The sequence below is a fragment of the Astatotilapia calliptera genome, chromosome 17, assembly GCF_900246225.1.
Source record: "Astatotilapia calliptera chromosome 17, fAstCal1.2, whole genome shotgun sequence".
Taxonomy (NCBI): Eukaryota; Metazoa; Chordata; class Actinopteri; order Cichliformes; family Cichlidae; genus Astatotilapia; species Astatotilapia calliptera.
The window spans coordinates 5090601-5107288 of record NC_039318.1 but is presented as its reverse complement, the minus strand read 5'-3'; the positions used below and the strand labels follow the sequence as shown (position 1 = coordinate 5107288).

Sequence of the window (16688 nt, the reverse complement as noted above, 5' to 3'; positions counted from 1 at the left end):
GTCTTACTATTGTCTTATTTGTTGTGATTTAGGGTGAGTGCGCACAAGCAGAGGTTTTTGTTTGTAACCGTAACCTCGTTTTCAGAGTCTTGTCTAACATTTAATGGTCATGAAATGTGTCAGACTTTTTCCTCTACTTTAACAGCTAAGAGCATTTGAACACCGTGGAGAAAAAGGTGTGCATTAAGTAGGGCTGCACGATTAATCGTTAGAAAATCGCGATCTCAATTCAGACTTACGTGCAATCTCATTTCCAAATGACAAGGATTTTTTAAAAAAAAAGAAAAAGAAAAAAAAAGCGGACGACGATTGTACCGCATTTTGATCCGGGACGTAATCTGCATGAAAACAAGTGCTCACTCTTCCTGCTCAACAAATGACAAGGGCAGAGCCTTATACCACGTGATACAGAAGCTGTGCCGTGTGATGCTAAAATTAGCAGGGGAAAAACAACGGAGAGCACGTCAGGGATGACAAGAAAGTGACAGGAGAAAATCCGTCCCAGTCAACCACCCAAACATCAATAACGGGAACCTTATACAGTGCTTCCCTATACCCGTCGAACTTCTGCAGGCACAAAGAAATTACGGAGGCTATCACTTATCACCTGACCAAAGATATGGCTCCCATCAACACTGTGCAAAACGAGGGATTTAGGAAAATGATCAACACCCTAAACAAACGCTACACAGTGCTGTCCCGCAACTATTTTTCTATTGTTGCACTACCTGCTCTATACACGCAGTGTCGAGCAACGGTGGAGACGGAATTTCAAGCAGTACAACATTTTGCGGCAACCACAAAACGTGAGACATTTGTTGTTTTTATGTTTATTTATTGTTTTTATGTTCAGTCTCAACTGTTACGAAGTTGATGTGCAGTTAATAAGTGCAATAAATATTTATACTGGAAAAGAAAATCGTGAGAGAATCGTGGTCTCAATTCTAAGCCAAAAAATCGTGATTCTCATTTTATGCAAAATCGTGCAGCCCTAGCATTAAGGATTTTGAACTATGATGTTTAAGTGTTGTCACTGCTGAGGATTCGTGGACACAGATCCTTATTCACTACGCTGCTGTTTACAGTTTAACTTTTCATCAGAACAATCACTTCTAATTGTACTTTGCTCCTCACTGACAAAACAAGTCCAGTAAATACACTTTTATCTTTAAGTTTGGGACAGTAATCTGTCTTAATTTATTTTGTGTTGTAGTTATCATATGGGGAAAAGTCCTGAGGTTATCCATCCGTCCTGTTCGAATAAACCCAAAGTTCAGGCACATCTTCTTTGGATCTGTTCAGTTTTATTCATGTGGCACCACTTAAACAGTCAACAAATTTTGACTCAAGTATGTTATAGTATGTAAGGTAAAGACCCCAAAGAGTTAATTTCAGACAAATGTTCAGACAAATGTGAATTACATTCACTTCATTAATGAAGTGAATGCAATTCAGTAATCAAAGGTGTTTGGCTATAACTGACTACATGTGTATACTGTATCATAAGTTGACAGACATGGATGTAAACCACACCTTAACCATTTGGCTGAGGCAAAACTACCACAAGGCAGGGATTCTAACTAGAAGGTCCTCTGGATATTATTAAATGTGAACATATCGTTAAATATGACATTTTCTGTTTGTCAGGTGTCCTGTTTGAAGAAAACACTTGGTAGCCACTTGAATGAATGTAAATAAACACATTTACATGAGGGCAACCTCATTTCAAGGAAATAAAAAATTTGAAAGCTTGTGAATTATTTTGTTCATGTATCAGCTATTTAGTCGTTTTATGACAAGCTGGATGCTGTCATTATATTTTAGTATAGTGTTTGAGTTGAGGAGAATAAAAGAATATTTAACATTAATTGTACCAATGTTGTTGTGTACGAAGCACAAATTAATTTAAGTTTTAATTTAGGAATTTTTGAGTACATGGTGTACTAGGTTGTAATTGCATAGAAATGTACGTTTAAGGATATAAAGAACTATTTAATGAGTTACAGTGAAAAGAAGTGCTTGGAAATAGTAATATAAACAGAAATTTCAATTTTTCTATTAACGGAAAATATCAGTTAATGATACAGAAAATATACTGTGAATAAACGGAATTTTCCATTTTATAACTGAAGGAAATGTCCGTAAATAGTACAGAGAGTATACTGTAAATCTACAGAATTTTCCGTTTTATAGCTGAAGGAAATGTCCGTAAATAGTGAAGAGAGTATACTGTAAATCTACAGAATTTTCCGTTTTATCATTTACAGAAAAGTCCGTCAAACATCCATAAAAAAACAGAAAATGTACTGGCAGAAAATTACCAGGACATTTTCCTTTTTTATACGGAATTTTTTTTTACAGTGTAGGACCTGGCGTCCACATATGTGGACATCACATTTTGGGTTATTTAGACCAAAATACTCAATTTTGCTCTACAAGGGCCTGATATCCAGTTACGAGGACATTATACTGCTACTGTCCTATCGAAATTTTAAATGAATATCCTCATATGTGGCTCTCATTTTTCTTAGAAACAAAAATTAGGTAATAAAAAATCTGGTAATTCTTTGTTTTTACATTCATCAATGTAAAACAATGTAAAATCGTCCCAATCAGCCCAAATATCAAAGAGAAATTAAAAATGCATGCCATGAAAGAGTTCGGGTCTTAGGAGGTTAAACTACTTATTATACCAGACTCTAAATATTGATGGTCATCGCATGTTTTGGAAAAATCCCTGCACAAACAAGACAAGAAAAATATTGAGCCTGTTAAAGTGTGTGAAGCACACCAAAACCATTTTCAGTCATGGTCACATGATCTGGGTGTTTTGAACCATGCGTTGGAGCATAGTTTCAAAACATCTGTGCTTGAGAAGCTCAACACATGCTGTGCCCAAATTCGGGGGAACAATGCACCGAAGGATTCTACCTACCTACATCGCGTAGGTAGTATCCTTTGACAGACGGGTAGGCAGGAAGTGAGCAGCTGTGGACAGCCCCCTTTTTTCCATAGAAACTTTACTGAAAAAACAATGAGTATACAACATATAAAAAGCTATGGACAACCTGCCTTTGTTCAAGTCCGCCCTTACTTTTGTGTTTTCCGGTCGCTAGCACCACAGTGCGAGAACTTTTAAATGGACACAGAAATGTTGCTCCGTTTTTATATACATTTTTAATTCTGGAGGAGCTAAAAAAAACCTTTCTCATTGCCATCTCTTTGAAACCTTTAGAATCTAATTTTTTGGTTTCTTTTTTTTCATAGCACTTTATCAAACTGCTGTCTGCTGTATAGGAGTTTCTTTTACTTATGCATTAATCACATTATTTTATTGTATAATGCCTTGGTGCCACTGGATTTAAACATGTTCCACACCCATACTGTAAGACAAATGGTGGGGGTCTAGTAAGGAAGTTGGGTGGAAGCAGACAACTCCACAGGAAAAGTGGGTGACTTTTCCCTGTAGGCCCATCTTCTCCAGAATTGTCTTGATCACACACACAACAAATAAGAGAAGAGAGGAAACCATGGCAACTATGTTAATCCTTAAATCTAAAAGGTTTTACAGCAGAACACTAGAGGAATACCGTCAGGACACCACAGGTTCTGTACAGCAGCGGTCCGTTAGTCATTTGGTACCGCCGCGAGAGTTGAGGCTCAGGTGTGAAGTTTATGGGTTTCAGGGTTTTTATTGTTAACTCGGTTTCCCTGGGTCTTTTCCCGTGTGATAGTTGTGTGTCTTATTTTGAAAGAAATATTTCCGTGATACAATAGCGACCAGAGAGCGTTAAGGGGCAGAGAGGAGGATGTTACTCTCAATTTTGGCGAATTTTCAGGAGGATGCTGCTAACAAAGCTACATAATTACACAGTGAATTCATGTTTTTTATTATAGTTACAAAATACCACAGTTTTTGTCTTGGTCATATCATTTCATTTTGTTTTTTTCTGCGACACCTTAAAGGCCGGTCCTTGTCTGACATAAACCAGTCTGTGGCGCAAAAAACGTTGGGGACCGCAGCTGTACAACATTAGGGTTAAATGTGTAAATTGATTTATTCTTGTACCTCCATGTCACAGTGGTGAATTCTTCACCGCAGTAAAGTAGTGATCAGTGGCGGCTCCTGAAAAAAATCTCAGGGGGGGCAATTTTTATGATATCGACTAAAATGACCCATTTAATGAGTGCAAGTAAATAAAGGCCCTGGCCATAATTTCAGGAAATAGCCTATGGTATAGGCTACATCAAATCATTACTGGGAATATACTTCATCAAATATACTTAATCAAATATTTTTCATAAAATTACTTCAAAGGCTGATATAAATCAAAATTATCTGAATTCCATTAAACATTTAAGTCACAGAACACAGAATATATGCAGAGAATTTGATAGAATCTATGCATAGATAATTAACATTTATTCTAGGTTACATATTTATGCTTTTATGCCTACCTGATAGCCTGCACGCGGCTGATGAATGTCTGGGTGATCCCTGCGATGGTGACAGAATCGATGTTTCTCTTCTGTAGGTGGTTATACAGCATGTCTACATGTGGCATTATCTTGTGAAACAAGGCCAGGAAAAAACAGAAAGCTTCGTCTTCCAGCATTCTCACGAAACCACCGGCATCTCTCTTTGTAGGGGCATCAAATCCTTCACTGTTACGGATGGTCTGAAAACACCTCACCAGATCGTGAGCCTGTCAGCCACGACTTGCGCTGGAACCAACTCCGACAAAAAGTCCTGTTGTATGCTTTTGACTTCTCCTTCGTTGCCTGGGTTAGTTGAATTTCGGGCTTGTCAGGTCCCAACTCTTTAACTTGCAGTTTTTCTGCCATTGTCCTTCTGGCAAAAGGGTAGGTTAGAAGCGATCTAACCGAATTTGGGGGAGGCTGTGCCTCAACCGTTAACAATACCGCTGCCATCGTCTCTCTCTGACCTTATAGCTCACTTAGGCTACTGACTGAGGTAAAATTCTAGAACAGCAAATCTTCGCGCGTTTTCTGCAGGGGCGCAATTTTAAGCGCCCCCAAACCATTTAATTCAGCGACGCTGATAGGTCAAATATTTATTATTTTCCCCTGGCAACCATTTAATGATAGGCTATTTCGCTGCATATCAAGGGCGCTTTGACGAGCGCCCCAGAAGAAGAAAAACACCGTTTGTTGGTTGAACTTTAATGAGTCAGCTGGTGAAAATGTTAAAATACGCCTGGCTGTATATGGGCACACACATAGTAAAACTATCATTGATGAATTTTTTAAAAATATATATTTTTACTCCTCCACATTTGGGGGGGCGGAGCCCGAGCGCCCCCTATGGGCCAGCCGCCACTGGTAGTGATCCTTTTCTCCTCGTTTTAATCAATTGAGCCATTTGGTCTTTGTTCCCTACAACATATCACCAAAGCATGAATTTGTAAAAATCTAAAGTGGCTGTATGTAAGCAGCAATACATGAAAAACCGCAGAACCCACCACACAAGCTCGTTTACGGTTATTTAAATTAGAAAAAATCATGTCTATGCAGATGCTCATAGCTTAACAACACAACCGCTATAAAAATTTAACTTTTGTACCACCAGATTTTCACAGTGTTTTCCTCTCCTGCTTCGATCAACATTGTTATCAGAAAAAATGGCCCGCAATGAATCCTGGGATTAAGTAGGACAAGAAGGATACACTGGACCCACCCTTAAAATTCGGGGAAAAGTAGGACACATTTGTCGCCACATTTGGAGTACTCTTTGAGTACAGTCTTCGTGGCTTTGCTGTGACATCATTGCCTCCAAGTATGGCATTTGGAGCATCCTTCCCCTGAATTTGGACAAAGCCATCCTTCAAATTCGGGTAAAAGTAAGATGCATTTGTCGCCACATTTAAAGGACTCTTTGAATTAGGACAGAATTCCCCTGAATTTGGACACAGCTACAGTGTTAAAATGGCTGTTTCAAGCTTCCCATCCCTATAGTTCTGGGGAAACTGTGGAGGGAGTGTTTTTAGCATTGCACCAGGAGCTGGGGATTTTACTGCTGTGGATGTTACTTTTTTGTAACACTGGTTTTTGCCGGTCACTCAGGCACAGCTGGGGGCCGGCGGAGCTCATGGGCGCGTCACCGCAACTCCCCCTGGCTTCTGCTCCGCGGCTGCTGAGTGAACCCTCATCTGGGACTCTCCTCAGCTCTTACTGGAACAGTGGCGCGGCTGCCCCTCTGTTGGTCTTCTATGGTCTCTTGTGTTCTGGGGGCCTCTGGATGTCTGGAGTTTTGATCTCCTCCATACCCGCTTCACACCCCGGAGGACGGGGCTGTGGCCCCCCCACACTCCCTAGCAGATCGTTACATGGAGAAACCTTTGGAATACAAGCGCGCTGATCCACACAGGTATGCACACGGGTGTTCACTGCTCGTAGACCCAAATTACACCTTTCTTGGCTGCTACTTCGAAGCACATCTGTCCTGCGTGCTGCACAACAACATTGAATATTTAGTATTTACTGCTGTTTACACTTAGCTAGATTAATGCGATGGTGTTGTGTTTAGTATGTTGCTTTGTTTTTTTTGCTTGTTTTCTATTCTTCTCTCAACAGGTGATCCAGGAGATTTTTATTTTTTTTCTCCCCCCCTTGCTCACTGTCCCTCTCCCCTTCTGTTTTTCCTTTCCTTCCTCTTTCTTTCTCCCTTTCCTATCCCTCACTCATGTCTGTCCCGTCTGTAACATCTGTACCATTACATCGGAATCTGGTCAAAGTTCTGGTGAAGGGTGGGATATGAAGATCTCACAGAACAAAGCCTCTACCACACATTCCCAGCAACTTCATCTATGAGTAGATGCCAAAACACCTGATACACCTCAGACTTATATAGGACACTTTTGTTGCGTCAACTTTGTAGCTTGCTACAAAGTTGACGCAACAAAAGTTTCACTGTCTCACTGCTCCTAGATCCTAAGACTCAGTGTTACTGGCAGCTTCCAGCTGTCCAGGCTGCTTTGGTTTTGTGCATGTTCAATTAAAGGCTTGATCTGATAAAGCATAACTTCTGTATAGACATGCAGAAATAACAGCAATGCAGCACCCAAAGGTCCGATGGTCTTACAACAGGGTTAAATTCTGACATTGTCTGTCTTTGTTCAAAGGGCAAATAAACCAACTTTGTCACCTTCTGCCCAACATGCTGAGAAGACATACATTCTAAGTCTAGGTTTGCATTGAACTGCAATAGCATCTTGCCTTCCATAACTGTTTTTTAAGGAAGTGATTAGTTTGCCTGTAAGCTCTTCCAGTCCAGTGGAAAAGTGCATCCACATGGTGCCTGTAGCGCCATTTATAATTACTTCATGTTTTTATTTCAGGTAATTTCTTTGAGGCATATTCTAAAATGTTTGCGAATAATGTATTTTGTCATAATTTCAATTTATTTTGAAAAGTGCCAACAGGATCTTCAGCTTTATTGTGAAAGGTTTATGTGGGGAAAGAAAACAAGCAGACGGTGGAGGCACACGCTGGGTTCACCATTGTTGTTTCTAACGTCAACGTGTAAAAACAGTCACTGGTCCATCCGTAGTGTGGTTATTTTAAATATAAGAGAAAGAGAGAACTTTAAGAAATTAATATAGCCACTGCAGTGACCGTCAAACCAATAAAAAAATATTGCCGTAAACAGTTTATTTTGCAACACCATGAAACAAATTATGGCATAATATGAAACAATAGACGTTTTCATATCGTCATCCGATATATCTCGTTATATCCATCAGCCCTACAATGACGGTATATTGTCACCTTAAGGGATGGCAAAGTGGGTCTCCTGAAGTACCTATGGAACATGAGTTCCTCATGTTCCATAGGTACTTCAGGAGACCCACTTCCATAGGTACCTCATTTCTAGCACAACAGAAATGAGGAGACAGAATTGCTGACCCTTTCAGATTTAAGCCAACCAGGGAACAAGAGAATAACATCTATAGTGTATCTGTTGTGTTTTAGCCACTCTTCTCTTAACTTTATTATAATTATTAACTAGATTCTGTAAAATTGGGATTAAACATCATGATGACAGCTTTGACAGCTGCAATTACAGAAAAACTTGTGTATGTGCAGACGTACTTAGTAGAGAACTCAAACTCAAAAGAAGAAGTTGGTCTCGACGATACTGATCCGATACCAATACTTTGTACAAAAACTTAATGTGTTATTGTATTTAAAATTATAGCTTCATAATACTTATAGGACATCAGACTACTTGTTCTTATTGTTTAATTAAGAAGAATTATCATATAGAAATAAAAAAAACAGTTGTGTGTTAATTGACACTATTTGAACACGTATATCTTATCATTTAACATGTACTGTATTTTCGCTGCCCCATATCTCCTTGTAATAGTGGCACCTGGGCCCTATTTCAGGAAGCCGGTTTAGAAAACTCAGAGTGAAAAACGATACTCAGGGTTGAGTAACCCCGAACTGTCCAACTCGGAATATTCGGTTTCAGAAAGGCTGATAACAATTAGTTCAGTCAACGCGGAGTTGCTGTAACCCCAAGTGAAGTGCGCGGACGAGGATACATAAAGCCCTGATAAGCGGAGCACAGATTAAGCGAGTCACCATGGAGACGGAGGGAAAGAAGGCGCGGTCAATGTATTTCACAGCGCTTGAGGCCGAAATTCTGATGGCAGCATATGCCGATAACATGCAAATTCCGCAGAAAAAAGTAACACAGCCACAGCTGCAAAAGAAAGGGAGCATGCATGGCAAAACATAGCCGACAGAGTCAATGCGTGAGTGTTAATATAAACATTGATCTAGGGATTTCCACCCATTTAACACGTTATTTTATCATATGTTATTTTATTTGTTATTTTATACATTTTATTTTGTGATGTGATGTGAGCGCAGGTGCAACCCAACAGGCCCCAAACGTGCCTGGCAGCAAGTAAAAACGAAATATAAAAATATAGTCCAAACAGGTAAGGTGTAATTGTATTATGAGCCATAGTGCTTGGTCTGTTTGTCCCATGTAAATCAATTGCAGTTAGAGGCTACATTAATTTCCCCTCTGTAAGCACTTATTGAAATTATCTGAGCACATTACAAGTACATATTTGCTTACTCTGTATGCTCAAATGTGGCCCGTTATAGCCAACAGAAAAAAAGCGGAGGCCCGAAAAACAGGTGGGGGTCCTCCACCACCACCACTCACAGAGGCTGAGCAGTTGGCCCTCAGCCAAAACAGTGGGCGCCCTGTGGCCGAAGGCATCTCTGCGGGGACATCCTCTGAGTCAATAACCCCGCAAGACACAAGTGGCTACATAAGGGGTAAATTCAAAATAATACATGATGTGCATACATCCTTTCTTCACAGTCACCTTTGCAGTGCTACTCATTCATCTGATAAACTCTTTACCATAATGGATTATTTTGTAGTGAAGTTATTTTCCGACTGATTTTGCCTTCCCTCAGTCTTGGTTGTCTTTGAGAGCATAATGACAATGAAGTGTAAGGTGATTGGTATGTTTGTTAATTGCCATTTGGTCCCTTGTAAGTTATAAGTGACCTGTATAAACCTCATATTCTATCAGTTGATGGTGATGGTGTACTGCATCTGGTGCAGCCTCCTGTTGAGCCAGACCAACATGCAGTTGTGAGTAATACTCCACAGATTATATGAGTTTACAGTAGAACAGCAATGTTGTTTATTTCTTTACTACAGGAAAATAATGAAGAAACATTGACAGCTGTTACAGAGGAGGAAGCAACAGAGACACTTTATGAGGTTTACATCCTTTAATACTTTGTGTACAGGAAATACAGGCGACCAATAAAGCCAGTTGAACAAAAAATCTGTTTATTCTTCTTTCAACATGTTGAGGTGATGGGTCAAAAGAAATGATTGTGACATATGGTGTCTCTGACTGCTCTTCCATCTTGTATGTCCGTGGGAGGGTCAGGATGTTCATGGTTTGGATCACTGCTGATGTTTGGTTCAGAAGGACAGTGTTCTCCTCTAATTGTGGCAATGTTGTGAAGAATCACACATGCCACAATAATGTCACATGCCCTTTCTGGGGTGACCCTGAGTCTTTGCAGGCACTGGAACCGGGCCTTAAGCATTCCGATAGTCATTTCAATTCTGGCTCTTGTCCTGCAATTAGCCAGATTATATCGCTGCTGTGGGCCCGGTTCAGGGTCAGGGTAAGGGGTAAACATGGATACCCCCTATCACCAAGCAAGTAGCCAGTGAACTCTCCTAAGACTGAAGGATACACTTCAGTTCAAATGTCCCTGAAGCAATTGGTCTTTATATATTTTAAAGTATTCTCAACTCACCATGTCCAAATTTTGTGCTCAGTGTACATTCACGGAATATTTGTGAGTCATGAACAGAGCCTGGCCACTTGGCTTCCACATTTGTGATAATGTTGGCAGCATCACATATGATCTTCACAGTGCAGAGAACACAAATTAGCATCCATTACTATAATGAAATAATTTGTTAGTTTGAAATGCTACAGGGAACTATGTACCTGTACATTAATGCTGTGGAAAGACTTCCTGTTCACATAGTCTCCTTCATTTACTGAAGGAGCAATGATTGGAATGTGAGTGCCATCTGTACAGCCAATCACGCCTGGGAACCCTGAAAATAAATGTACAATTTAAGTAGTAGTCCAAGTATCACCACATCATGAATTAAGTTTCGTTCATCCTGATACCTGCAATTTTGTGGCATCCCTCTTTGATAAATCTTGTGGGTCTATGACCGGGGAACACCACAAACGAGTACAGGAGACGTTTCAGTGCAACTGTAACATTCCTGACTGCCCGACAGACGGTAGCCTTGGAAACGTGCTCAGCGTCACCAATATTATACAGAAAGCTCCCGTTTGCAAAAAACCGAAGTGCAATACAAATAATATGTAATGAACTGAGAGCATGTCCGCGATGTGTCACATGCGTAATATATGGCCTGAGGATGTTATCCAAATAACTTAGAGATTGTGCTGAGAAACGGTAACGTTCGCACAGAAAATCATCAGGAAATGATAAAATGTCCAGACGCGCTCTGATCACTCTCTCCCGGCGGAGAGCTCTGCGGAGAATTTGGGCTTCACGATCTACTGGCTCTTCAAGGAAGTGGCACGCCATGTCCGACACTTCCTACTGTCAGGTTTCCGACAAAGGGGCGGAGACAGTCAGGGTTAGTTGTAGTAAACCTGCTAGGGGGCAGGTTAGCTTCACGGAGTGTGTCGTCATAGTGACTCACTGAGGCTTCATCTGAACTCGCTTTGTGAAACCGAAAACCCAGAGTTTTCGTTAACTCAGGGTATACTTACTCAGTTTTTCCACTAAACCGGCTTCCTGAAACAGGGCCCTGATTGAAGTTCAGATTACAGTTTTCGGCTGTATTGACTAGAGTTGACATCTCATTTAAAGCAGTTAGAACATCCTGTGGCATCTCAGCTTGGCCTAACAATGACCTAAACAGTGTAATTTCCTGGTTCACAACAAACTGCTAATAGTTCACATCTACTGGTGGACACTGTGTTACATTGGTAAGTTTATCCAGTAGTCTTTGGCTAAGTTCATTTTAATTGCTCCTGGAACAAACAGCGGTTATTTAACACTACTGTATTAGCTTAATTTAATGATGACATTACAGACACATATATCGGGCAGCATAAAGGGTGGACTTAAAGATACTGTTCACATTAATGTCAACATTGGATACTCTGCCATTGTTTATTAAAAGTGTAATATCTAACAATATCACTCGAGGTTACCCTCAAATATCTCTCACCCTCAGTCTCCTCCCTTCCTCCTATATTAGTGTAAGTGTGACAAACAATGTATGAAATTCGTAACAAGTAATCATAAAATAGCATTAATATATGTGTGCGTGTGACAGACTTCTTGACACTGAATATGAGAATGAGCATGTGAAAGGAAAACAATTTATTCCAGCAACAGGGAATACTGTGATTTGATTGTTTGGTAGGTATATAAAATCCCCCACATTAAAACGCCTTTACACTTTGCAACATCTTTGATGTTACACAAAATCATGGTCAAAAGTCTGAAACTGCATTAAAAATGACCTGAAACTAAAAAAATTAGATTTGAAATAAAAAAGAAAATGAAGCAGAAAAATTGTGAAACTAAATAAATGCAAGAAAACAATTTATTCAAAGTAAAATAATTCATGTTTTCAACACATTTTTATTTTATTTTATTTTTTTAATTTTTTAAACTTCAAAACTTAGAATTTCTGTGTGAAATCGCTTGTTTAAATAAGTTTTAACCCTGATTTAGCTCTCTAGTTAGCTAGCCAGTTAGAGGAACTCAAAACTCCTCCTCATACGACGATAATTTTCTAAAAACATCACATGCCTTCAGAAATACGTATTTTCTTTTTTTTTTTTTACAATTTCACTTTTCTATGATGTTTTTTCATTACATTAAGCTAAACTACTAAGGGATACTTACTGTAGGGTCTTACAGTATTTCAAGCCAGACAGCCTCCCTCTTTGTGTCCTTTGTCAGAGTGGCATGAAGAAAGACCGCCCCTTTCCCGCTACTAATATGTCATGTTCCTGGGCAAGATTTGATTATTTTTCCAGCTTGTCTGTTTAAGCTTCTTTTAGTTTAATTTATTACCTATTCTTCCAAATTTAGTATACCATACACACCTTGGCCCACATTAAATCATAAAATATATGATTTGATAAAAATTAAAAGTGTAGGACTGTTAAAAAAACAATAATTGGATATTTACATTCATTCAGTTTATATTGTTAGAATATAATAGTTAATATACACTTAAACACAAACACATTAATCCTGAACTGCTTGTTTTAGATCCTGCTTTTGCTGGATTTTGAAAATAACACAAAAACAGTGCACATTTTTAAATATTTAGTGTTTTACACATTATATTAGAATTAAAAAATGTTTAACTTATTCTTTCTAAGAGTGGACCAGAGCTTTTTCAGTAATTTTACACATTTATTTCTTACAATTCAAGTCCAAAAAGACGTGGTCACAGAGTTCTTTCTTTCTCACAGCAGCTTTTTCTTTATCATGTAGAAAAGCAGTTAAAGATGTGACTTCTTTACACTAACAGAAAAAAGGGTGTCACTGGTCCACTTAAGATCAAAGTGGCTTTATGTGGCCTGTAATCAGTTTGATACCCCTGATCTGCTTCAGTCTTTGTCGATGTGCACATTTTGTAAACTGTCTGTGAGAAGCTGAGGACAGTACTGCTTGAAATCCACCGTGCAGCTGCTCACTTCTTTTTTTGCATCATGAGCCCGTGCCAGCTTGGAGATGTTCGCTGATCACTCTGCATTCCTTTACACATAACTGTTATGATCTCATTTCAGAAGGTGTCATACTGTTCCAGATCATTTTCCAGTAACTTCATTTGATTGTCTCAGCCGCAGAGGATAACAAGAAACAAATACAAAAGCTCTTAAAAAAAATTATTCAACCTTTTCAAAATTAAACCTTTTATGTAAAACACAATTAAATGAATGAACAAAAAACAAATGCAAACTGCAAAATTTGGGTAAGAGTCAGCAACATTAATGGAACAATATTACAATCAATAAAGTTCTTTTTCAGGTCATGTATGTTCTTGTTACTGTTATAACAATATCTGAATCAATAATAATTTATTATTAGTTTCGTTGCAAACATTTAGACTGCCAGCATAGTAAATGTTCTTTATCTTTATTCTCTTTCTTCTTCGTAACTTTAGTGTGAGCTCTTACTGTTGCAGCTTGATTAGAAATTCCTCTATTTCTCTGCTACCATATTTTTTAGTGTATTTCTCCAGCATTGTAATGCTGTTTTCACGATGGAAGGATTGGTGTGGTATCACTGCTGCCTTCTTGTGATATTCTATTGAATTTTGTCTATCAATCAACTTTCCGTTAAAATATAAATGTTTTGCATATTTGTTGTAAAGCATTTGTTGCTCCTTATATTCCAGGTCACTTTCTAGCAGTTCATTGTATATCTGGTCAGCTTTGTCTTGCTTATTTACCTTTACATACATGTCTGCAAGAGTTATTTTCATGTTAAGTGAAGAATGAGGGTAAAGCGAAATCACCTCCTTACAGAGACTGATGGCTTTGTCAATCATGCTGCGCTCGAGCAGATTGGTCCTTGTCTGCCTGGAAAAGATCCTACTTCTGTAGCAGTTCGCAGCACACCACTTCAGGTAACGTTCATCTGGATGTCTTTCCAGAGCTTCTTCTATCAAATCAATAGCTTCATGTACAGATAAATATTTACTGTAAAGCATAAGTACCGGATTGATACCACTGTAGCTGCTAACTGGCTTTTTTAAAACTCTTCTGGCCAATGTGCATACTTCATCTTTCATTTTTGTTCCTTTTTGAGGACATGCATCAAGGTAAAGAGCAGCAAGGTACAAGTTCTCTGGATCGTGTTCTTTGGCGATTCTCATTTTTTCCACGATGGCATGGTCGCTATTGTTATGAGCATTCACTAATGCTAACACATAGCTGGTCCGCCATGCCACCATGTCAGGCTGCATCCTGATGGCTCTCTGGAAGTAATCTATAGCCAGCAGCTTTTTTTCTTTGTTGAACTTCATCAGGGTCCAGGCTTTTTCTGCAGAGATCTCTGGATGGAGTTCATCCTGGGATGGAGATGGGTATTCATTCATCAGTGCATTAATTTTTGACAGGTAATTCTGACTTTGTACTTGTTCTCCCTGTTGGTTGTGTAGCCAAGCCAGGTTCCCATAGTTCACTACCAGCCAGGGACCCTCATCTGATACTGTGTTTCTCATCTGACGGAAGGCTTCTGTGGCTCTGCTGAAAAAACGCAGGGCATCTTCACTGAAGCCCAGCTCGTAGTGAATGAACCCCTGCAAGTTATAAATGTGACCCAACCAGCTGTACCCCTCTTCGGTGCCAATGTCCTCCAAATTGTACTTGAGACGGAAAAGTGTGGACCTGCTACAGTCCAGATTCCAGTTGAAGTGGCACTGCAGAGCCTCCAGTTTGGACTCCAACGTTGACTGACTCTGAGAAGAACTATGGGGATTCAAAATTAAAACAAATGCACATTCAAGAAATATAATGTTCTCTAAATATTCAAATCACATACGCCCCCCTCCCCCCCAAAAAAAACAAAAAACAAAACAAAACAAAACAGAAAAGCTGCTACTCACCTCATCTTCTAACTCAGTTGCTTTCTAAATAGCACTGGTGTCCTTTCTTTGGACTGTTTCTTTGGGTGTGGCACCATAAAAGTCAGTCATGTTTAACTTCTGTACTGTTGTAAATGATGAACTTTGAACTTAGTGAACTATTACTTCTCATGAAAAAATACCGCCACGTGTATGTTTAATTAGGTTAGCAAGATAGGTTAGCAAATGATTAATTTTGGGTGTTACCCAAAGTATTAGTCAGGAAACTGAAGTGTTGATTGCATACTTTTTTGATTTCTTTACCTGACGTAAGATATTTTAAGCCATCAAAAGGCTAAAATCCAGGTGAGGTCATACTAGATGATGTCTAAACTGAATTCCTCTTGAAATTATTTTTCAAAGTCATTCCATTCAAAGTGCAGTTTAAATAAATGAAGTTCACACAGTTAAAGGCTGAGCCCTACCCAATCAACTCTATCAAATGTTTTTTCTACATTTAGAAACAATACTGTGGTTTCAGTGTTTTTACTGTGTCTATCAAATTAAGTAATCTATGTTTATTCATTCATCTATGTTTATTATTGGGCATACTTTTCAGGGCTTCCAGATGAGTCTTTAATGGCACATATAGTCATTTTTTAATTTATTTTGACTGGTTAGCTAGAAATTGTCCTAATTTGTTACCATGTTCTTGGAAGGCATCCCTTCTATGTATGGAAATAGGGTGTTGGGCCACCCATCACCGGTCATTCGGTACCTTTATGTACGAGCTTGGATTATAATGCCAGCAGTCAGACTTATTTCCAGTAGGTGGTTATAAACTGCAGCAGTAGTGGGATTAAGAAGCCATTTTTATTTAATCTTGTTGTCTCTTTTTTATTGGTTAGGAGCATAGATAATAAAAATTGTCTTTCTTTGCCTTTTATTTTCAGTTAGGGAAGACGAGGGAACTTAAACCTTTGTTTGCTGTTTTGGCATTGTCCCAAATAAACTAGTGCCAGGCATTTCAGTTGTTCTGTGAAGCTGGCCTTTTCTTATGAGTTGTTGGAGTGGGGAGTTGCACCTCATCTCATTTTTTTAATTTTCTGTTTCTCAACATATATATATTTTTTATTATATTTTATATATACATGAGTGTTACTTTATGTGCAATTTGGAGTTTTTTCTATGTACAATATTTAGGATTCCATTGCCAGTAGTGATGTGCCGCTGTTATCTGTATATGACTAAAAACACTTGAAATGTATTCAAATGAAAGTCTGTCTCTGCAGTAGTCATCATTTTGCACATGGATGTTTAGCTTTAAAATATGTCACCTCTCTAAACATTAGCAACTAAGAAAACTTGGCAAAAGGTGGCCTGGTAAATAATAAGTAAATCAATTTTTTTTTTCTCCTATCTAATTTGGGGTCATAGGGGGCTGGAGCCCATCCTGGCTGTCAGAGTACACCCTGGCCGGGTCTAGAGTCTGTCAATGGTCTAACATGGACAGACAGCCATC

The 16688-nt window shown here is 39.0% G+C and overlaps 1 protein-coding gene across 1 annotated transcript; it reads right to left on the bottom strand.

Moving 5' to 3' along the window:
- Positions 1-13771: 13771 nt before the first annotated feature.
- Positions 13772-15213, bottom strand: LOC113009427 (interferon-induced protein with tetratricopeptide repeats 2-like). The gene is made up of 2 exons (XM_026147704.1): positions 15209-15213; positions 13772-15071 (listed from the first exon to the last, which is right to left on the bottom strand). Exons 1-2 carry the CDS (start codon positions 15211-15213, stop codon positions 13772-13774), a joined length of 1305 nt encoding a protein of 434 aa, XP_026003489.1.
- Between the last annotated feature and the right edge of the window lie 1475 nt (positions 15214-16688).